The sequence below is a fragment of the Leptonychotes weddellii genome, chromosome 7 (genome assembly GCF_054177405.1).
Source record: "Leptonychotes weddellii isolate Sample4059 chromosome 7, ASM5417740v2, whole genome shotgun sequence".
NCBI classification, from domain to species: Eukaryota; Metazoa; Chordata; class Mammalia; order Carnivora; family Phocidae; genus Leptonychotes; species Leptonychotes weddellii.
The window spans coordinates 119,068,588-119,092,863 of record NC_138375.1 but is presented as its reverse complement, the minus strand read 5'-3'; the positions used below and the strand labels follow the sequence as shown (position 1 = coordinate 119,092,863).

Below are 24,276 nucleotides of genomic sequence, written 5' to 3'. Positions count from 1 at the left end.
CAGCTAACACCCAGGTTTTATGAGTGTTAACATTTTACCATTTTTTTGCTTAAGATTTTTATTTTGAAATTTTGCACATGATGTTGAAGCCCTTGTGGGTGCTCTTCCACAACCATTTTATTTTCTGAGTCCCCAGATGTAACCACTGTTCTCAAATTTGTATACATATTTTCCATCCATACTTTAATAATTGTATTATATGGGTATGCATCCATAAAAGTCTATAACAGCATTGTTTTGTATTTTAAACATTTGCACAAATGGAATCATACTACACACATCTTTCTAGAACTTGGCTTTTAAAAATTCATATTGCATTTTTGAGTTTTTTTAATTTAATTTTTTAAAAATATGGAATGCTTCATGAATTTGCTTGTTATCCTTGTGCAGGGGCCTTGCCAGTGTTCTCTGTATCATTCCAGTTTTAGTCTATGTGCTGCTAAAGTGAGCACGTCTTGTCCACCCTTTAAATTGCAATATTTATTTGTATACAGTAGAGTTTATTTATCCATTCCCCTATTGATTGATGTTTATCCACCTACCCTCCCCTTTAGTTTTTATATTTTGGAGTTACCAGCAATATAATAATGATCATCCTTTTGTGAGTTCTGTGTGCACATGTGTGAGAGTTTCTCTTAGGTATATACCTATCAGTAATATGTTGGCTTATGGACATACACATCTTCATATTTATTATATATTATCAAATTGTTCTTCATTGTGATTATAATACTGTTTCCTCTTGCCAGCTTGTATTTTCCCCACACCCATACCAACAAACTCCTGGTATTGTCAAACTGTTATTTTTTCTTCTCATCTTTACTCATATTTTGGTAATTAGTAGAACAAATAGAATTTTTAAAAAAATTTTTAAACATTTATGACAGAGAGAGAGAAAGAGAGCATGAGTGTGGGGAGAGGGAGGGGCAGAGGGAGAGGGAGAGAGGGTCCTGAGCAGACTCCATGCTGAGCCCAGAGCCCCTCCCTGGACTCAATTCCATGACCCCAAGGTCATGACCTGAGCCGAAACCAAGAGTCAGACATTCAACCCATGTGCCCGTAGAAAAATTTGTTTTTAAAAATGGAATGACTGAGCAATACCACCAACCCACTTGATTTAACTGGCACTTCCAGAAAATTCTGTATTTAATACACATAGAACAGTCATCAAGCTAGATCATATGTGTTGGGGCTGTTAAACTCTTCTCAACAAATTTTAAAGAACTGAAAACATATTAATATGTTCTCTGGTGAGAGTGGAATTAATGGAAATCAGCGACAAAATAATGCCTGAAAATTAGTATAAATTTTTAAGTGAAACAATACACTACCAAATAGTACATAGATCAAAGAAGAACTCACTAAGGAACTTAAAAAAAAATTAGAAATGAATGAAAATGAGAACACTATATCAAACTATATGGGATGCAGCTGAGTAATACTTATGGGAAGATTATATCATTAAATATTTAGTGTCAGGGAATAAGATAGTTCAATGTTAAATTAGGAAAAGAAGAGCAAATTAAACCCAAAATGCACAGGAGGAAATAATATATGTAAGAACAGAAATCATTGACGTTAAAGCAGAAAAAGTGGAGAAAGATAAAATTTCTGGAAAGTACAATAAAATTGCTATATCTCTAGCTAGACTGATCAAAGAAAAAGAAAATGCAAATTATCAATATTAGGAATAAAAAGGAGACATCACAACAGTTCCTTTGGAATTAAAATTATAATAAGGAAATATTATGAACCACTTTATGTCAAGAAAGTTTACAACACTAGGTGAAAAGGACAAATCCTTGAAAGATACATATTAATAAACTGACAAAAATAATGTGGAACATCTGTGGAGCCCTAAATATAGTATAATTGAATTTGTAATTAGAGCTTTTCCCACAAAGAAAATTCCAGGCCCAAATGCCTTCATTAGTGAATTATGTTAATAATCTATAGATGAAATACCACAGATTCTTTCAAGTCATTTGAAGGAACAGAACAGTTCCCAATACTTTTATGGGGCCAGTATTATCCTGATATCAAAAACAGATAAAGAGGGGTGCCTGGTGGCTCAGTCACTTGGGTGTCCGACTCTTAATTTTGGCTCAGGTCATGATCTCAGGGTTATGGGATTGAGCCCCATGTCAGGCTTTGTGCTGGGAATGGAGCCTACTTAGGATTCTCTCTCTCCCTCTCCTGCTGCTCCCTCCCCCATCTCTCTCTCTCCCTCAAACAAACAAACAAAAAACAGATAAAGATACTGCCAGGAAAAAAACAAAAAAACAAAACCTGTAGTCTAATTTCACAGAAACATAGACACCAAAATACTTACCAACTATTAGCAGATCAAATCCAGCAATAGGTAAAAAAAGCAATATATCATGACCAGAAGGAGTTTATCCCAAGAATGCAAGGATGGCTTAACCTTAAAAATGTCTGTCAGTGTCATTCACTATATGAAACAAATGAAAGAGAAAAACTATACAACAATGCCAATGAATACAGGAAAGTAGTTTGACAAAATTTAACATTAATTTCTGATAAAAATGTTCAGCAAACTAAGACGAGATTGTAGGTACCAAAACCTGTCAATGCACGTCTACCAAAAACAAAAACAAAACAAAACAAAAAAACCTCATGGTTGACATCATTTTTAAATGCAGAGGACTGTGTGTATATTATCAGTAATAAGATGAGGATATCCATTTTAACCACTTCTATTCAATCTTGCGCCAGAAGTCTTAACCAGTACCATAAGCAAAAGTAAATAAACTAATTTAAAAATTAAAGATGTGTAGATAGAACAGGAAGAGGTAAAATTGTTTTTATTTGCAGACAATGTGATTATATACATGAAAAATCCTGAGGAAACTATAAAATAGCTACTAAAACTAAAAAGTGAGTTTAGGAAGTTCAAAAGGTGTAATGCCAATTTACAATAAATGAGTGTGTGTGTGTGTGTGAGAGAGAGAGAGAGAGGAGACGTCACTTCTTTTCTCCTTTGCTTCTAGCATCCTCCTGCTCACCTCTGTAGGTCCGCATACTATTTAGCTTACTACATGTGAAACTTGAATGAGATACTCTTTCCAATATAATTATTACCGATTCAACAGTAAAGTTGAGGCAACTAAAACTTCTTTCTTAGATATCTATACAACCTGGGCATTTGTTTTAATTCCCGAGGAGTTTCAAGATTATTTTCTTCTCTTCAAAGGCACTGTCAGGATGCAGAGAAAAGTTTGAGTCAAGGCTTAAAAAGCAAGATGGTAATTTTTCAACATATGATGTTATTTATTATATATATAACAGTGCATTTCAACCATAAAGTTAAACTCTTACCGTTTTAAAGTTCTATAAATAAAGTTGCTTAAAAACTCACTCTGTAGGGGTGCCTGGGTGGCTCAGTCGGCTAAGCGTCTGACTCTTGATTTTGGATCAGGTCATGATCTCAGGGTTGTGAGTTCAAGCCCCACGTCAGGTTCCGTGCTGGGTGTGGAGGCTGCTTGGGATTCTTTCTCTCCCTCTGCCCTTCCCCCACAAAAAACAAAAAAAACCCTCCCTCTGTAGTAGGTCAATATTAAGTATTTCTATTTTATGGCCTTTGAGATCTGTTTTTAAATTTAATAGAAGTGTGTCTTATAGTAAGTATATATGGGTGTGTGTGTGCATATATATATATACACATATATATGTATATATATAGTTTATAATAACATAGGGCAGATCCAGTTCACTATCTTGCATAGTGTCTTGATTCAGTTCTAAATGGCCAGATTCCTATTCTTGGACCATAATATATATAAAAAATATATAATTAGCATATATACTAATTAATATAACTGAATTTTAAAGTTTTGTGTGTTCTTTTTGTATATGTAAAGTAATAAATACATTTATCCTTTCTCTTGGCATCTGTATTGAATTCTAAATAGCATAACATTTTCTAGATGAACTTTCTCAGTTTGGAATATTCTCATGTGTCTTCAGCTCTTTAAAACAATTTACTCTGGCATATCCTGAATTAGTGAGAACTGTAATTCATATGTATTCTTTGGGTAGTTGTTGAGTTAGACCTGAAGGGATTCATACCCATATATGGATTTGAAGTCTACATGTTGGACAAGTTGAATAAATAATAAGTCCCAGATAAATTACAAGACCCAAAGAAAGCATGAGGCAATACTGTAATTCTGTATTGTGTGGGTGGTGTGATTTTTTAGGCCTCTGGTTTTATTTACTTTCTGCTAGAGATCCTATTAACAGCACAAGAAACATACCAGGCTTTTATGTTGAATTGAAAATTTTAGTTATCTAGAGATAAAGTACTTAGGACTCTGTAAGGTAGAACACAGGAATAGTTCACTTTCTGTAGAGATTTATAGTTGTATAAAGTGCTTTCACATATATCATTTCATTTAATGGACAGGAAGCTGTAATTCATAAGATAGGAAAGGGTTGCTTTAATTTCACTCTTAATGTTGCCTTTGTCCTGGCTAAGCTTTACACAGACGCTCACACCCATTTTTATCTGCCAAGCATCAGCCTGACTCCTAAGGCTGAAAAGTGAACCAAATTTGGCATGAGTGTTCTTTAAATGAATGAGTGGTGTTTAAGGAAATTAATCCAGAGTATAGAATACATTTAAAAATGTTACAAAGCCTCAGTAGTCTATGAAGATCAGACTTTTAATGTCACAATTGGGCCTATCTAGCTTTCTTTCATAGTTTTGGTTTACTACCCAAGTCAGTAGGTAGTAATTCTGACATTATCACATATGGGCTAGCATGTATTGAGTGCCCATTATGAAAATTAAAGTATGATTTATACACTTAATTAAAACTGCTGGTGGGTCTTCTCATCTTCAAGCTCATTATCAAAAGAAAAAGAAAGGTGATGTGACAGAAGTGAGAGGAAACAGTGCCTCTTGAATTCTCTTTCCTGTGTTCATCTGTGTAATTTGGAATGTGTTAATCATCTGTAAGGTCCTTTTGGTAACCACGGTGATCTTGTCTCCATAGCCTGTGGTGAGATGCTCAGTGAAGTCCCTGTGAACAAGCCCATTTCAAAACTTACTGGCCTGTGGTAGCTTCAGTTTTCAAACAGAACTGCAAGGCCCTTAACCTTTCCTTTTTTAATTCAGTGATCTCATATCTTCCATTTTATCTTTTATGAGAATCTTTCCCAGACCATTGGCTCTTAGTTTCCTGGATGGATGCACAGCTCAGTTATAATTTCCCAAGATTGCTTGTTTTCATATTTTCTAGGAAGCATATTCCGAGTCATACAGATGCTTTGGAAGCGTCCACCTTTTGTGATTAGGGCTTTGGCTCTCTTTTTGGAATGATACATAGTGTTTTGAACACTGTTGTTGATGAGGTTTTTTTACAGGTTAAACTTAATTTCTCAGGCATCGGGATCAACACACCTTAGTGTTTTTTACTCTAACAATGAAAAAATAAGCACCAAGGAGGTTATATGACTTGCTTACGCTAACACTGGCCCCATGTGATGAAGTCCTGAATTTAGTCTTTCAGTGGTCATATCCTCTGCCTTATCCTTTATGCTTAAGGTCTGTTCTGGATAGGTTGAATTGTATGAAATTGTCAATATATGAGTGTCTGACATACAATAAAAAGCAATTTCATATGCTACAACCTATAAACTTACCCCAAACACCAAAAAGCTCCATTTAGGGAAAGCTCCTTCTACATGCAGCTAAAACTGAATATATATTTTTTTAAGTTTAGTACTAAGTTTACAGGAAAAAAACCTTAGTCATTAGTAATTGCAGACAGAATGCCAGAGGTAACAAGCTTACTTGTGGAGCTCCTTGGCTCCTTTATATTAAGAGTGTGGACTTAGGAGCCATTGTGTGGGTTTGAATCCAAACTCCCCTATTATAATCGTACTGTGTAACCTTAGACAATTTACTTATCCTCTCAGTGTCTCTGTCTTCACCTTTTAAGATGTAGTAAGTTACTTAGAACTTATCTGGCATCACTGTAAGGGCTTTAAATGTGTTTAAGAAAAATGGAAATGAGGAACGGAAAATATTTTGGTCAGTGCATGAAATAATCTTCTCGACTTTTAGAAATGCTACCTATTAGATATTTTTTTTATTAATTAAGTGAATGAGGAATATTAAATTAGGCTGATAAGTAGTGGTATATCCATGTGCCACTTGTACATCAATTTGTTTAAAGAGGTCTGAAAGAAAACATATAAACCTAACTAGCCCTTGCATTCCAGGAAATGTCTGTTGGTTGATTGAGCAGTGAAATGAAGTTCTCTCACTAACATTCTTCCACCAAAATTCCTTTCAAATTTTTAGTGCTAAAGTGGCCTCTAGGATCTGATTTCCAAAAGGACTCTGACACTTCCGCATTCAAGTACAAATAAACGACACAGTGACTTCTCATGGCCAAGTGATCAAAGTAACTGTAAAATGCATACCTGCAGAAATGATGGGTTGATTTCTTTGTTTTCCTGTAACCTTTAATTTCCTACACAGCCTTCAAAAATTTCAGAAGAATGTGTAGGAAACAGAAATGAGAAGAGAATGCGCATGGGTAGACAGCTAGGGACTGTGCTAAGTACTTTACAAGGTAAGAATAAATTCATAATATTGTAAGAAAGGTATACAAAGTGCTAAAATTCGTATGTTGAGTCTACCAAATAAAAATTAATTAATTTCAAGCTTTTGAAAGGTGGAATAAGTACTGGCCATGTGGCATTGAAGTCTAGTTAGGTAATGAGACAAGAAAGTCCCTAACCCTTCAAATAAATCCATGTGTTCTGATACAGATGTGTCATTTCATCCTAGATTACTAAGAGAATTTGCAGAGGAAATTTTCCCCATCTTCCATTGAAATTGATATTGCATTTAGCATTAATGAAATAAGGAATTGAATGGTAGTTGTTCTAACTTTTTATTTGAATTATAAACAAATAAATATCTATATTTCAGAATAGTTAATTGCAAAGGATGGAGGATGTGGACCAGACAAAGACAAGTATTCACTTGGGGCTACTGATACATTCTTCTCTTACTTCACCCACAGCAGCATTGGGAATAGCTGATCATGCTGTCCCTCCCTCTTGATACACATTTTTATCACTTGCCATCCAGGACCCTACTGCTCCCTGACTGCTCCCTCTCCGGCTGCATTGGCCATTCTTCTTCTCTGTATCTTCCCAACAGGTGTGACATAGTGCTCAGTCATGGGCCTTCTTTTCTGCCCTGTGTACACTTATTTGGGGATCTTACCCAGTCTCATAGCTTAAATGCCAACTGTACGCCCATGGTTCCAAAATAAGTAATTCTAATTTAGACCTCTCTGTTGAGCTCCAAGTTCGTATGTCCAGACATGTATTTGACGTTTCAACATGGGGTCTAGTAGACATATCAAACTTAACATGTTTCAGACTGAAGTGATCATCTCTCCCACTCCAACCCCAAATTCTCCTCTCCCCACATTATTCTTCGTCCTGCTGATGGTCATTTGGCAAGGGCCAAAAATCACAGTGTGGTCCCGAATTCCTTTCTTTCCTTCAGAGTGCACGTTCACACATCACAAGCTCACCTTCTACTTGAGCCACCGATAACCTGTCATCATGTGACCTTTCCCCCATCTGTAGTTTACCCTCAGCACAGCCACGAGAGTGAACTTTTTTAGATAGGTCCAAGCATGCTCATCGTAGTACTTGCAAAGACAATACATATGTAGTGGAAATTTAAAACATGAGTGCAAAAGATACACACATCTTCAGTGTTGTAGTTAACCTCTTTGCAATAAGGGAAGGGAATTGGGGGTGCCTGGGTGGCTCAGCCAGTTAAGCGGCTACCTTCGGCTCAGGTCATGATCCCAGGGTCCTGGGATCGAGCCCCACGTCGGGCTCCCTGCTCAGTGGGGAGCCTGCTTCTCCCTCTCCCTCTGCCTGCCTCTCTGCCTACTTGTTCTCTCTCTCTCTATGTCAAATAAATAAATAAATAAAATCTTTAAAAAAAATAAAAAAAAAGAAGGGAATTGGTTTGGGAATGTGTGCTGATCCATTTCAACTGAATCAAGAAATTGTTATATTTTTAAAAAAATTATCTACAGTACATAAATGTTAACATTTCTTAAGTATCAGGAATGGATTCCTGGATATTCTATTGTCTTGTATATTTCTGAAGGTCTGAAATATTTCCTAATAAAGAATGGTAAATAATTATAAATAAAAGCACTTCCTCTCTTATTATCCTCTACCAGTCTCTACCAGGTTCTTAACGTGCTACTTTTCTTATAGTCTATTATTTTAACTCATCTTAAGCGCTAGACATTTTTTATTGAACATTCACTTCCATGCCTTAAAATCAAAGAAAATCATACCTAAGAATGACATTCATAAACTAGAGAGCATCCAAGTAAAGTGAAAAGAATGAAGACAGATTTCATATCAGGGATCGTTATGGTAACTGGTCACATACAGAAAGGCCATGAGAGTATTTGTCATGTATTTGAAATGTGAAAAGGTGCTTAGGACGTACAGTCAGAACTCATGATTTAACCTGGTGGTGATTAAAGAAATATTTCTGAGACTTATTGCTGTCCAGTAGAGGCCTGGATTGCTTCAGAGCAGTAACTGCCCTATTAGCTATTGAAGTGTGTAAGCAGAATATTAAATGTTTATCAAAGGTGTTGATGAATGATTTCTTCTCTGGGTGGAATTTGGAACAAAGTGACCCCTGATTTCTGGTTTGGATACGCTCTTGTTTATAAATGTCTTTTTTACAACGTGATGCATGGGCGTAATTTTCCCAATGTGGTCTGGTATGTGCAGAGTGCTTTGGGTCTCCCGGTTTTTACCAGATTTTTTCAGCTCTTTAGGTGTATGATCTCTTAAGTCAGCCCAATATTACAGTAGCTTTTTGAGCCCATGTACTCATTGATGGGACAAAAGACAGTAGAGAAATGTGGGGAGAAAAGACGTTCAATTGCCTCTTTCAGTACTGCCTAGTCACAGATGGGTATTCGGGGATCGTAAAGTGAAGAAACAGGCCATGTGAGGAAGAACTTTGCTGGTACAAGATTTATTTTTTCTTGCAAGGGAGTAAAACACCAGTATAGTTTCTTGTATATTACCTAATGCCATTCAGAATGGGAGTAGGGGAGAATATTTGAATTATTCAAGGGTCCTAAATGGAAAAGTAGTAACACATTTTGCTGATGTGCATGCAAAATGAGAAAGAAGACTTAAAATCTACAATAAGGAAACTCCTTATTTACAGATCTTCCTTGACTTATGATGGGATTGCATCCTGATAAACCCATCATAAAGTGAAAACATCGTAAGTCAAAAATGCATTCAATGCCCCAGCCTACCAGATATCATCCCTTAGCCTAGCCTACCTTAAATGTGGTCAGAATACTTACCATAGCCTACAGTTGGGCAAGATCATCTAACACAAAGTGTATTTTATAATATAGTGTTGTCTCTCTTATGTGATTTATTGAATACTGTAGTGAAAGTGAAAAACAGAATGGTTCAGTGGGTACAGGATGGTTGTAGTAGGCGCGTCAATCGCTTCCTCTCAGGATCATGTGGCTGACTGGTAACTCTGGATACTCCCACTGCCCAGACTCATGAGAGAGGATTGTTTGCATGTCACCAGCCCAGGGAAAGTTCCAAATTCAGAATTTTTTGAACAGATTTTATTTATTTTTTTGAGATAGAGCGAGTGAGAAAGAGAGCACGAGTGGGCGGCGTAGGGGCAGAGGGAGAAGGAGAATCCCTCCACTGAGCAGGGAGCCTGACACGGGCTTGATGCTGAGGATGCCAAGATCATGACCTGAGCCGAAGGCAGTCGCTTAATCGACTGAGCCACCCAGGCGCCCCCAAATTCAGAATTTGAAGTACGGTTTCTACTGAACATACATCGCTTTTCTACCATCATCAGGTTGTATTCTCACAAGTCAACCCCGTTGTAATTGGGGGACTGTCTGTATTATCAGAGATACTTGAGACTGGCTGTTTTAACATGTTGGGTGCGCTGCTGTATTTCCTGCATCTGGCACATTAGCTGACACATAGTATGCACTCAGTAAATATTGTCGGATAAATTCATTATTTTATTTATTTGACCTTTAGTTGAATCCGGAAAAGAAGTTGCAGCACATTTTCCATGTCTCTGAGTACCAGTGCTATGGCCCTTGACGAGTTTGCTCCACTAATCTTGTTTCCATGGTAAAGCGAATTCGCATCCACTCCCTAGGGGTATGTAGGAGGTTGGCAACGTCTCTGCTAATTGTGAGGTCACCAGTAAGACCTGGCAGTGAGGAGTATTGCCCCACATCGCAGCTGTGCGGCTTCCTCAGTGGTCTCATTCAGTTCCACTGGAAGCACAGAACTGGGCTGGAATTGCATGAGATAAGTGCTGTAGGGGCTCATCACCATGGTGAGTGGCTCTGCAAAATCACCGAGTGACTAACCCTTTAACAACTAGGTGTATAACTGAATAGGCACCAGCTCATGAAGTGCTAGGGTGAGTGGCGAGCTGGAAGCCAACTGTTAAAAAAGTACATAGGGCAAGCAGAGTTAGTTAAGAAACTGAAATTCTCCTCATGACTCAAAAAAATGGAACATGTAAAATTCTCTTACTTGCCGCAAAACAAAAGTTGCCTTGTTAGGACTTTGGAGAACCCTGACTGATGTAGGCAGGGGAGTTCTTTCGTTTGGTTTTTGCTGTTCAGTTTAACAGAAGCATGAGCACATGTGTTTGATCATCTTGCCTAGGACTAGTGAATTTTTAACCCAAGCAATGTGGGTTAGGGCACATTGTGAACTGAATGAGAGCTTATTCCTGTCTTTTTTTTTAATAGCCACTTCTAGAAAGAGTTAATTCTTATTTTAAAAAATCAACTAGCTCCTACTTTTCCTTTAACCTCACTGGACCTTCCTTTGCTGATTCCTTCTCTGTTTCTCAATGTTAGGGTCCTTTGGGTTTGGTTTTAGGCTCTCTTTTGCTCTTTATCAACACTCCCTTTCTGGATATCGTCACTCTTCCCCGTGGATTGAAAGATTATCTTTTTGTTGGCAGCTCCCAGACATATGTCTCCAGCTCAAAACTCTGCACTGAACTCCATACTCCAACTGTCTACTTGATTTCTCCACTTGGATATTTCACAGATACATCAAACCTAATAAGGTCCTTTGATTTATATCTCAGTTACAGACCTGTATCTCCCCTTCTGGAGTACGTGAGCCAGAGACCCTTAAGTCATCCTTAATTCTCTGAGTTATTGTCCCTCCATGTCCCAGCATCTAAACCATTAACCAATTGGAGTGGTCACCCTCTGGTTTGTATGAGTATCTAAAATCAATCTCAAGTGTGGTTACTTTTCTCCACATCCTTAGTTCAGCCACTGTATGTTGTTCCTTTGGTCTTACTCACCATAGGCTTGCTCTTGGATCATTATAGCTCACTTCAGACTGGTCTTCCTGATTCTCCTCTTGTCACCCTATAATCTGTTTTCCAAAAAAAGAACAAGAGTGACTTTCTTCAAAATTTCTGATTGTGCCACCCACTGTCAGTTGCTTCCAATTACATTTCCAGTAAAATCTCAGTGCCTTCTCATGGTCTTCAGAGCTCTCCATGAATCACGCCCTGCCAACCCTTCTGTTATATTTTGCTACTATTATTATTTGTCTGTGACTTCCGCCACTGCCTCAGTCTCCCTGTCAATTCTTTCATGCTGTCCTCGCTCATCTATAGGTCTTCCTCACTGACAGACTTTACACCAATGCCACCATTATTAATTGCTTTAATTATAGCAGTGTCCCCTCCAACAAGTCTTATATCCTTCCATTTCAACCCCTTTTAAACTAAAGTATAATCTAAGTTACGTCTGTACGTTGTTTGTAAAGTTAATATTTACAAAAATTTTGGTGGAAAAAATAAAGTATCCTGCTCTCTCCTTTCCGTGCGTGATTTCTGCCTTCCAGGAGCAATTGCATTTCTTTTAGTACTTTCCTTGCCTCTGTACTGCGAAGTAATACTGTTACATTATTTATCCTTTGTTTTTCATTTTTAAAATAAGTTGTACTGTGGCATAAATATGTAGAACACAAACATACATTGTAATAAATAATAATTAAAAAGTGTACATTTTTGTAAACACAAAATCTGTCGAGTTCCTCCCATGTATATTCCAGGGTCATAGTCTTGGTATATGGCATCCTCTGCCTAATGCAACAATTATCTCTTGCCTACAGCCTTTTTTATATGGCTGGCTCCTTCTTCGGATCCTGCCTTCAATGCTCCTTCCTTAGAAGAGTCTTCATGGGCCACCCTCTCTAGCATCTCAGTCTCCATCCTGTTTCTCTCAGAACTTTGTTTCTTTTTATGAGACTTTTCACAATTTATAATTCCTTAAGTATATTTGCCTGGATACCTGATTTTTCCTGTCTTTCCCCCTAATACATAAGGCCCGTGAAGATAGGAATTAAAATCTCTTTTCATTTTTGAAGCTTCAGTGCCTTGCACACTGTCATGTAGCAGGTATTCAGTAGGTACATTTGTAACATGTAATCATCAGGAAGATACAGTAGAACATAATAGCTTTTGGGCTAGACTGGTTGATAAACTTAGAAGTAGATTTAAAACTGAATTTGCTGCCTATTTCTCAACTCACTTTTTTGCATGTTTAAAGAATCCATAAAAATCCCGAGGGATGGGGCACCCGGTTGGCTCAGTCATTTGGACATCCGACTTTTGATTTTAGTTCAGGTCATGATATCAGGGTCTTGAGATTGAGCCCCATGTCCAACTCCGTGCTCAGTGAGGAGTCTGCCCCTCCCCTCCCCATGCTCTTTTTCTCTCTCTCTCTAAAATAAATAAATATGTTTTAAAAAACCCTGAGGAATTAATTTAAAAATCATTCTAAGCAACAAGAGATTACAGTAAAGTGAATGGATGTTAGAAAGTATATGAAGATCAATGGCTTTTCTTGATTTGAGCAAAAATTAGACTATAAAATGAGAAATGAGACAACCATCCTAATACCAAAAAGTCAGTAATTTTGGATACTAAATGTTAGGATGGAGCATTTGTTTTTCACTTTACACATTTACCACTTTTCACATCTTCAACATAGAACAGCTTCTGTTTATAATCATATTTGTGATGTCGTTTATCTATAATGGCGTTAAAAAGGAACATTTTGAAATCGTTTTAAAATGCATATCTCTGTCAAATGCTGGCGAAAAGTTAGAGGAGGCCAATGGTTTTCAAGAAAATGGGAGAGAAAGCGTATTTTTTTCATTTGTAAGAGTGATGTGTATTCCTGAGTCATTATTACGAAGATAAAATAAGACTGTTGAAAGATCATAGCACAGAAGGTCATCATGAAGCATCCCATAGTAAAATCTCTAGCCAGTGTCCAAGAAAAGAAAAATAGTCTAAAAACCACAGGAGGATTTCATCAGGGTTTATTTTTGAATATGAATCAGATAAGTGATACAGCCATGGAATGCCCCTGGGTTCCTTTCCAGTTGTCATTTTCCCAGGGATCCCTGCGCTCCAGCCATTCTAACCTTGCTCCTCCTTACACATGCTAAGTTGGAGACCTCTCAGGGTCTTTGTTTCTCCTTCTGCCTAGAATGTTCTCTCCTCTAACTTGCCCTGGCCAACTCTCAGATCTCTGCTCAGATGTCACCTCACCCGAAAGACCTTCCCCACATCACTCTCTAACCCTTGAAGTACTTGGCACCTGAATTCATATTGTACACATACAACTTTTCACTGAGTAAACAGGACTCAAAGGATGCCATAATGAGACTGGGGTTTTGTTCTCCCTGGTCTTCTTTCTGGTGGTGTTCACGGGTTAGGTTGTGAGAAGTCACTTGGTAAATTTAGTCACAAAATTTAGTTAAAATATTTATCCTCTAATCATCAAACCCTCCAAATTCCCCCATAAAGTTGAAGTCTCTCTGCCACATGCCCTCCACATTCAGGCTTGCTTAGAGCTAATCACTTGCAGTGAAGAGGAAGAGTGAAGTCAGAGTCCTTGCTATTTCCCCACCTTGGGCTTCCATTTCTTCTGCTCAGTGCCCTGAGCTTCCTCTGGCTCCTCGGGGGCAGAAACTTTTAGGGAGGCTGAAAAAAGAGGAGTATGTTTGGGTGACCAGTGGTGTCATGGCTTGGCAACAGTGTCATGGCATGGTAATTGTGTCATGGGACAGTAGTGCTGAGCATTATGTTTGATAGGTGCTTAAAATGGTGACTCTCTGTCTCTCATGGGCCACACTGATGAGTTCTTGGGAGGCTGTCCTCTTCAAAGATGCCCCTCAGTCTCTTGGGATTTCACACTTGTTCTTTGAAGAAGGCTGGTTCATCTTCTCTAGTTGGTCACTTTCAGCGCCTGCCTTGTCCCTTGGGTATATGGGGGGATACTTCCAGGCTATATTTGAAACTCTGTGTGTGTGTGTGTGTGTGTGTGTGTTTGTGTGTGAAATAGAACACAGACATAAATGAGTGTATAAACTATCAAGGTAAAGCTTATTAACAGTGATAGAGCAATTGTATGTGTAACTTTGACTCAGTCGTTTAAATAGCAAATCCTATCCCTTCCTAGAGTGTGTGTAAGTTGGTGATGGGTCTTGCCAACCTGGATCATCACTGCTGCCCCCCACCTCTGGCTGTACAAAGTCAATACTCATTTATTGAGTAGAGGGTCAAATGAATGAATAGCTAATAAATTATGATATATTTAGAGGGTAGACTGTTATTCAGCAATTAAAAACCAGGCTTATAAAGATTATTTAATATCATTAAGAAACAAAATAACAATTAAGCTATTCTTAAATGGGAAAATAAAGTAGAATATAAAACTTTAGCAAATGTGTGCACAGAGACACACATGCACATACACACAGGTACACACCCACATATATACTTTGCGTGTCTGTGTGTATGTTAATAGACTAGGAAGAAGAATACACATACCTATGTAATTATCCTATGTAATGGGATTTGGGATAATTGTTCGCTTTTTTTAATTATATTTTTTAAGTGTTCTGCTATTTAAATGTTCTGGCTTTATGATCAGGAGACATTTTAAGAAAGAAAATAAAAAGAGAGTTGTAAAACTAAGGAAAAAAGAAAGAAAAATGAAATCCTTGAAACATTCTCCCAAATCTGCCATGGGAGAGTGATTGGGCTTGACGCACTGAGGGAGGCCTGGGGGCGAAACCCTCAGGCCTCTTGGAAACCCAGTGTGCCTTTGGCAGCTAATATGTCTCATCATATAAAACAGTCAGCTCGAGATAAAGTTCAGAGCCTAACGCAGTATATTTGTCTTTTGCTTTGTGAGGGATGGGGCCTGGCCTTGCTGTTGATATCAAATTTTGGACATCTACCATTTGTGAGGTGTTGTGCTTGACGTCAAATCCTCAGTGCAGAATTTTTTAAAGATGAGAGTTATTTGGAATAACAATGATATGGCAGGGCCTAGACTTCCTCAGATGGCCTCACAAAGGCACTCTTTGGTTTGAATCCTGCCTTCGCCACATACTGATGTGTGACCTTAGGACACAGTAAATCTTTTTGAAACTCACTTTTTTCAACTACAAAACTAGTGAGATTAGCCTATGTGTCACAAGTTTGCTGTTTGATTACATGAAATCATTTATATGTGTGTGTGTGTGTGTGTGTGTATACAGTGCCTGGCACACAGACATATTATTTTCTTACATTATTGTTTTCTTATAAATATTTTAAAAGAAGTAAAGAGAAAAGGACTCTATAATTTCTTAATTTCTTCGGCCTTGGTAACTAGAAACAAGTTGGAGGCATGAACAGAGATACACACTCAGAGGCACTGGTTTCGGAGAAGGATCAGACATCTGACGTGAGGTGATGAGAAGTGAGCAGGGAGGAGCATGGATCTTGAATGGAAGTAGTGGGCTAAGAGGGGGATTGGGGATTTGGGTATGGGCTCCACAGAGGGTGTTATAAAACCTTTGGGAAGGATCATTGCAGACAGCAGTTGTTGACCAAAGACCTGCTTTGGAGTGAGGAACTTGACCTGTTTAAGGAAACAGAAACAGTTGCTAGAGAAGAGAGTGAGAGCAATGTGATATTCGTGGAGAAGAAAAGCGGTCAAGGGTCAAATGCCTTAGAGAGGAGAACAAAGGACAGGAAATGGTGGGTGGCCCTGAACAATTTCCAGGGTTCAGTGGGGGAAAGGAGAATGCAGGTAGCAAGCAAATTTAGAGTGATGTATTAAAACCAAAAACAAATTTGGAAATTGGGAGTGTTAGATTCCAGCCCTGACACTCGAATGAACTCTCCGTGTGATTCTAGGCAAGTTATGCAATATTTCTAAGTCTTGGTTTTCTTGATTTTAAAACTCCGCTGATGGCCTGATGATTTCTAGGTTTGCTTCTCCCCTTGTAGTTTCACGATACTTTCTGAAGCCCTTTGGCAAGGAAAGAAAACAGAATAATGTTAACAATGTGGTCCCATGAAAGCTTTTCCTAAAGATAGAACTTGGGCTCACAAAGAAGGCAACATTGGGAATGCCGGAAGGGAGAAATCAAATAGTAATTTCCCCTCAGATGGAGTTACAGGTAGAGTAGATGGAATAGATGCTATCAAGAACATTGAATGGATATGTTTTCTTTTGATCTCAAAAAGGAAGAAAATGTTAAGGTAAAAGCAACATTCCTTAAACACCTGCTGTATACCAGACGTTATGTATTGAAGGCATGCAACTGAGCTCTATGCCCAAAGCCTTCCCCCAAATAGCTCATGGTCTAATCAGGGACACAAAAACCATAACTATAGTGGACGTATTAGTGTAATAACGGGAAAGGTACAGCGTAGAAGTGGATTGGGGGGCAGTGGTTACTTTGGAGAGAGGACCAGGTTGGCTTGATTTTGAAGAAATAACCGAGAATGACTTTCTGGAAAGAGAAAATACTATGTGCGTTGTACCAAGATGTGATCATACAACTAAAAGTTATTCTGAAATATGTTAAAATATAAAATTTGTTCACAAAATTAAAATGTGTTTGTTGGGGGCACCTGGGTGGCTCAGTTGGTTAAGCATCTGCCCTCAGCTCAGGTCATGATCTCGGGGTCCTGGGATCAAGTCCTGCATAGGGCTCCCTGCTCAGTGGGGAGCCTGCTTCTCCGTCTCCCCACTGCTAGTGTTCTATCTCTCGCTATCTCTCTCTCTCAAATAAATAAACAAAATCTTTAAAAATGTGTTTGTTGTAGTTATATATAAAGTTTAAGTAGTAAAAATAAAGCTGGAGAGGTAGGCAAGAATTTATCATGACCTTAAACTTTATATATCTTCATTAAGGATTTAGAGTTTCCCCCTGTGGGTGTAAAGGGGAAACATCAAAAGGGTCGAGTCAGGAAGAGTTTAGCATTATAAGACAATAGGATAGATAGGGTGTCAGAAGTGTATTTTCATAAACTTGCTTGTATGTACTGAATACACAAATGCATGAAAAATCACTCCTATTTATAATATTATTGAAAATGATATCTTTTGAATAAAGCACCAACAATCCCATAGTATTATAATTTACATCAAGCCCTATATTATACTTACACTCTGAACTATATAATGCTTTATATACTTTATTTACTTAATGAGATGTATACTGGAACATTACCATACAAAAAATACTCAAATAAAGCCAAATGTACATTGCTCAGATCATGTGGAGCATCAGACATTTGTGTACAATATTTTCACAAGCATCTCAAGATGCCAGATCTTTTCACAACCTCTGTAATTGCTGTTTAGAAACAAAACACTTGTGCTTCTTTCAGTGTCTCACTAATTCTCTAATATACCTATGGTCAGACAATAGAGTAATCATCCTCAGAACCTGAGGACATTGACTTTCCTATCAAAAACTTCATCATTTGATGTTTTCAATTATATGGGTTCATCTTGTTTTTGGGTTACATTTTCCCATCTCTCTACTCAAGGCAGGCATTTTCTTAACTCTTAGCTAGACTCCATGTCCTCTTTGCCTTTGCTCATAGTATTTCCTCTCATGGGAACAACCTTGCCCTCATCGTATTCAGATTCTGCTATCCCTCGAGACTCTTCTGATATCCTGAAATTATAATGATCTAACACCTTCCTCATGTCCTTTAGCACTTACACTATGGAGTTCTTATGATATGCTATGTATTTTTAAAAATAGGGCATCATCAAAGCCTGACAATACGCAGTTTGAGCCTCAGATAAATACCTTCAGCCAGCCCATTGAAAGCTTACCTAGAAAACCAAGGTTCTGGAAAATAAGTTTCCAGAAGGAAGCAGGGAAGAATGAAGAGAAAATTTGAGATAACTATAGTAGTGCTTCAGTTCTGTGAGTGAATGGGAAGTTAGGGTGTGGAAGTAAAGTAGCAATGTTAGAGAAGAAGAGGAACAAGAGTGGAGAGAGTGCCATGTTGTTTTCTAATTTTTAAGTCATTTTTTAAAGATTTCTTTAAGAGAGAGAGAGAGAAAGAGAGCGTGGGTGGGGGAGGGGTAGAGAGAGAGGGAGAGAGAGAGAATCTCAAGCAGACTCCCTGCTGAGCATGGAGCCTGACATCTCAGGGCTCGATCTCACCACCCTGAGATCGTGACCTGAGCCAAAAGCAAGAGTCCAGTGCTTAACTGACTGAGCCACCCAGGTGCCCCTTAAGTCATTTTTAAGTTATGTTTGCATTAGAGTTTTAGGATCTATTTAGTAAACCATAATTAACTTGAATTTGAACACAATGAAACATTTATCTTGGTTAATTGAAGCACTTCACCAACAGCGTATTTGGCACATTGACCAAATCAAATTTCATGTGATTAGAATTTAATGACAGTGTCAATGCACCTACATGAAGATCCATTTTCTTGGTTGTCTTAATAAAGCACAGAGGCATCTACATAGAGAAATAAAATGTCAGAACTAGGAAGAAAATAAATGAGTGGTAACATATTAATGTAAGTGAGGGTAAATTTGCAAAATACTGAAGTTCTTGCTAAATTGTGAAATCAAAGAATAACATTCAACGACAAAAGAACAGATGCTACCATATGAGAATATGCACATGATAACAGAAATAAGGGAGGGAACACCTGTTAAACTTAATTTCATTTCCAAATTTTGTGTGAAATGTCTCAAAATATTTAAAATCATTTTGAAAAATCTAAATAAGAACAATCTGGGAGAAAAAATGCTTATAAAGCTTGCATTTATTTTAGATGATGTGCTGTACGATGTTCATTCACATTCTCTTTTCTTTCCTTCTGAAACTGAAAGGACAATATTTGCACTAACGTGAATGCTGCCCAATTGTGGATTGTTGAACACAGGGACCCTTGTGCATAGAGGTTAATATGGATTCATGTTCTTCCATAGCTTGTAAAATCGCAGTGCAGATACAGATTTCTGTTTGCTTAGTAGGAAAAGTGAGGCCTTTGTGGTGACACAGAAAACCTCAAGTCTTTCTGCAAGTCTGCTTTAATATAAAGAATTATCTTGAAAGATACTGATCTAAGTTAGAGCACTTCCTTTGCTGTAGGATAGTATTCTGGTCTCAGATAGAAAACCCTTCCCTGAAGAAAGAATGCTGAACACTTAGCGCTAACTCTGCCCCAGAGTGAACTGTAGTCAGACAGTAAATATGTATTGAATGAGTGAGTCACCATTTATAATTATTCCAACATTTTCTTCCTTTCCAAAAGTGGCCTTCTTGTTTTAAAAAATGTCTGTAGATAAAGTTCTAACACAACAAATAATTACTGTGAAGTCGTTTCCAAATCCTAACTTAAAAAATTTTATTTCAGAAAATATTTAATATGGTAATATGGGGGTACAAAGGTGAATCCGTTTTGATTCTTTGGAATCCTGAGGCCTCCAGTTCATACTAAAATGTTTGGGTGCTATGATTTATTATGGTTATTCTAATTAATAAAATAAAAATTATGGTGAACATTTATTGAAGGGTTACCCAGTATCACATCCTATGATAAGAGCATTACATGTGCTTTTCCCAAAAGTGAATGTTCTGGACAGCCCTGTGCAGCACTTGTGTGGATTAAGTCACTGTATCTTTCTCAAAGTTACTTAGCTAGTAGTAGGTTATGAATCCAAATAATCTTAAGTTCAGAATCTGTTTTTGGAGTCATTAAATTTTGTATGTTGGTATGCAATTCAGTTTTATTTGGTTTATTGTTCTAAATCCAACTATACTTATAACCTTTTGAAAGAATGTATCAGGTTATAAATTTATGATTTAAGGAAACTGAGCATGTTTGCTTGAGATGGTCTTACTGAGCATCATAATACTTATTATTTTAATCATCAGCCATACTGTCAGTTGTATTAGTGACCTTCCGTACTGACTGAACCTCAGAAGCATACTGATACATGAGATAAAAGTAACATATTTTTGTATTTTCACAGCATGCATCAGTGATATATATAATGTGATACCATCCACCCTCAGTCCATGTGTAGATATACTGTATCTTAATGATTATCATTCCAAGTTTTAAATATTTGTTACTGTCCTTTTTTCTATCAAGGGAAGATTTTTTTGCCTTTCTTGTAATTACTTTAAGATTCATTCTAGTTTTACATCAGAGACAATGAACACATGTGTGGAAAATAAAAGAATTCATTGGAATTCATATTAAAATTACCCCCAAAATGGCCCACATATATAATACATGCCTGATTATTTTCCAAGAATTGTCACAGTAAATATTTTCTCCATTATCGCCACCCCCAGTGTGTGTATGTGTGTGTGTGTGTGTGTGTGTCTAGGAAAGATGAGGAGAGGGAGAAACAGAGAGAAGGGGACAACAGACAGAGGTGGTGGAACTGTTATTCTAGTACTTGAGAATTTTATTAGTGTTACAAAAATTTGATAAAAAAATGAGTATTTTTAGATTTATTCTTAAGATATCTTTTAACATCAATTCGATATAGAATAAAATGAGATGGCATATTGGCAATCACCTAGTCTTTCTGGAGAGAAGATGTAATATACTTTAATGATTAAAACAAAAGAAAAAGTCTCTTCTGTACTTTTAAGGAAAACATACCTCTTTGTAGTATAGATTTAATTTTTCTTAATATTCAGTCAGAAGAATTATTATATCTGAAGAAGTAAGTATATTATTACTATGTTAGTTATATGTGGATCAAATTAAAATGAACTATACATAATTTTTATATAATTAATTCAAAACAGAGTGAAGAACTTTGATAGCAGATTGGATATGAATAATGCAGGTTCTAAGGGATTATTTCTTCAAAAACATTGGCTAAAGAGTTAACGGAATAGTCTATGTATTATATATTTTATAAATGTAATATATATACCACAGCAGGATAAAATAATAAAAATCAAAAAGGTCAAGTCATATGTTCTGTGTGGAATATTTTCCTAGTTATAATATAAATTTATGTTCTAAAAAAGGAAGGAAAGAAATGACGAGGCTTAGCCTCAATATAATAAAAGGATACCTACTGTTACAAGTTCTTTTTATTAATAATAACCATATTTTACAGTTCTTAGCTCTCTGTCTACAATTGGCTAAGTTTGAAAACATGGTATTATATGAAATGAAGCATGCTTATGTAGGTGATGATTCATTTTTTTTCTGTAATTTACTGTGTAAAGGTTTTAAAAATGTTTAGTAGAAAGCTTCAAGAGTATTTTATATAATAATTTCAATGCTGTGTCCCCCGCATTTGCTTTGACATGTTACATGAATTACTTTATTAAATAGTGATTGTCGAGAAGTTGGACTATGTGGTGCATGCAATTAAAAACCGTATTGCTCTTCTATACATGCCTACATATAAGTGACCCCATGGGTCTCCCAAAGTGTGCCTTTAACTGTTCCAGAATTTTTACTGTGCATCTGTTGCTGGCATCTAGCCTCCCACCCACACAGGCTAAGTCTAACTAAATGAAGTTTATGCTAGTGCAATAAAGTATGTAAAGATGAAGTAATAAAATGGGAAGACAGTTACCTTATTAGTGGCATTGCTGAAAAAGCTTCCCTAGAATGTGTGCACATATGTGAAAGAAAATCGAGTGTGTGTGAGTAGGAAAGCCTAGAAAATAATTTATCCATATAGTATTTCTTACATATCTTTTTATGTTATATATTCCAGATGGGATTTATACAGCTCAATGAGGACTTCATATTTATTGAACCACTCAATGACACAATGGCCGTAACAGGTCACCCACACCGTGTATATAGGCCGAAAAGGTCCATGGAGGAAAAAGTCACAGAGAAGTCAGCTCCTCAGAGTCATTACTGTGGTATCATTTCAGGTAATGCCTTCTCCTGGAAGGGTTTAACAAATATGCAATATGAGATGAATACATGAAGACTTTTTTCTCTTCCCTTTCTTCCTATCTGTCCATCTCTCTGTCCCTCTGCCTGTCTGTCCGTCCATCCAACTACTGGTTTTATACTTTTCTTAAAATGTGGAATCTCTTCTGGTTAGTAACAATTGAATATATTGATTTTAGACTTCTCTTTTAGTCTTCTGCAAAGTGCTACATTTTAGTATCAAAAGATGGAGCTCTGGAAGGACTTCAGAGATTAACGTATAACATGCCCTGTATCTCTCTCAAACAGTGAAGTGTTCCTCGTGGTATACTGTTCACCTCACTGGCAGAGAAATGACATCAAGAGAATTCCTGATCTCCCGAAACTGAATACTGAGCTCATGGCCTTATTTTAGTCCACCTCTTTGAGCACATGATAGATATCTCTTTACTTCGACCAGATGCCTCTTCTACTACTTTCTTCTTCTTCTTTTTTTTTTTTTTTATTTGGCCCAAGTAAAAATCATCTTGGAGATTAAAATTAACAGTGTAATAGGGAGAAGAGTAAAGATTTATTTCTTTGAATTTTATTCTCAGTATCAAAATACCTTAAATCTGGACATTTCAGAAGCTCATAAACATTTCCAACCATCAAATCCTAGTCTTTGTCTGCCAGTTCTGCACAGAAATAAAATGGGGCTGACTGTTTTGTGCACTTTCTTACTTCCTTTGGCAGAGATGTCTGTGTTAGCAAGAACGGTAAGGAAAACGAATGATTTCTATTATGTAAGTAGGACCTGAAAGTCATAGCCAACACTCAGAAAATAATTAGAAGTGTCCCTAGGAAAAAATTTTAGAGATCTAATCCAGACATCTCAGTGAATAGTCGCTGATAGGAGAAACATTTCCAGTTAGAATCTAAGGAAATATGAATTTATACAAGAATTTTTGTTGTAAAGACATAAAAAGTTGACTTGCAGATTTAAAATTAGGTGTTAGTAGACTTAGGGCCAAGATACCAATTCGAAAATTGGTTATGGTATTTGAGGCGAGTTTAGGTCTATGACTTGTGGCAATTAGTATTATTTGCAGCAGGCATACGCCACTCCTATCATCGCTTGCTTAGGGTGTACAGATTCAGAAAGAATTACAGTATATTTCTGTTTAAATATATTTATCTCAAGTTAATCCGCGATTTCTGTTTTCTTCCGTGAAAGCTCATGGTATCAGTCTGTATGGGAAGCATCTTCAGAAGGGGTTAAGTGGATCTCTGTGCCCCACTATTCACTGGACATGATTTAGTCAATTTAAGTGAGACACATCCCTCTTCCCTCTTTGAAGAGAGAAGGAGATAAAACTGCTGAACAGAAGTCATAGCATTATGACCAAGCCAAAGAAAGTCTCTTGTGTTGAGGAATGATAGCAGCAACAACTTGGATTTAGTTCATTTAAGGAAATTGTCTTGTATGAATTATACTAAAAATCGACGCTGTGCAACTTTCAAACCATAGTAAGTTCCAGCTCTTCTAATTACTCATGTACAGGATGACACAAAGCAGGCTTTATGTGCCATGTTGCACAGAAGAAAGGTTTCTGGAAAATAATAATTAATAGGTTTATAAATCATAAACACAGTTAATATTTGGCAAACATTGCTCATAAAGTTTCTTATGTTTATTTTTAAGGCATGACTGTTAGGTATTAATTGACCTATTTGGGTCAGGCACTTGCATGCAAGGAGTATTAAGCTGCCAGTTGGATGATTCACCCAGTTTACCTATTTTCCAATATGTTTTAAATTTAGGTCTAGAATTTAAAAAATGGCTTTAGGGCGCCTGGGTGGCTCAGTTGGTTAAGCGATTGCCTTCGGCTCAGGTCATGATCCTGGAGTCCCGGGATCGAGTCCCGCATCGGGCTCCCTGCTCGGC

The 24,276-nt window shown here is 37.2% G+C and overlaps 1 protein-coding gene and 1 non-coding gene across 2 annotated transcripts in view; one reads left to right on the top strand and one right to left on the bottom strand.

Annotated features, from left to right (window-relative positions):
• ADAMTS19 (ADAM metallopeptidase with thrombospondin type 1 motif 19) overlaps positions 1 to 24,276 on the top strand; it is a 214,333-nt gene that overhangs the window by 25,998 nt on the left and 164,059 nt on the right. Inside the window, exon 4 of the mRNA XM_081825619.1 lies at positions 22,183 to 22,348. Within this exon, the coding sequence (XP_081681745.1) occupies positions 22,183 to 22,348 (166 nt within the window). The remainder of the gene's footprint in view (positions 1 to 22,182; positions 22,349 to 24,276) is intronic.
• Positions 346 to 452, bottom strand: LOC115943032 (U6 spliceosomal RNA). The gene has a single exon (XR_004077626.1). It is a non-coding gene; the product is annotated as a U6 spliceosomal RNA (small nuclear RNA).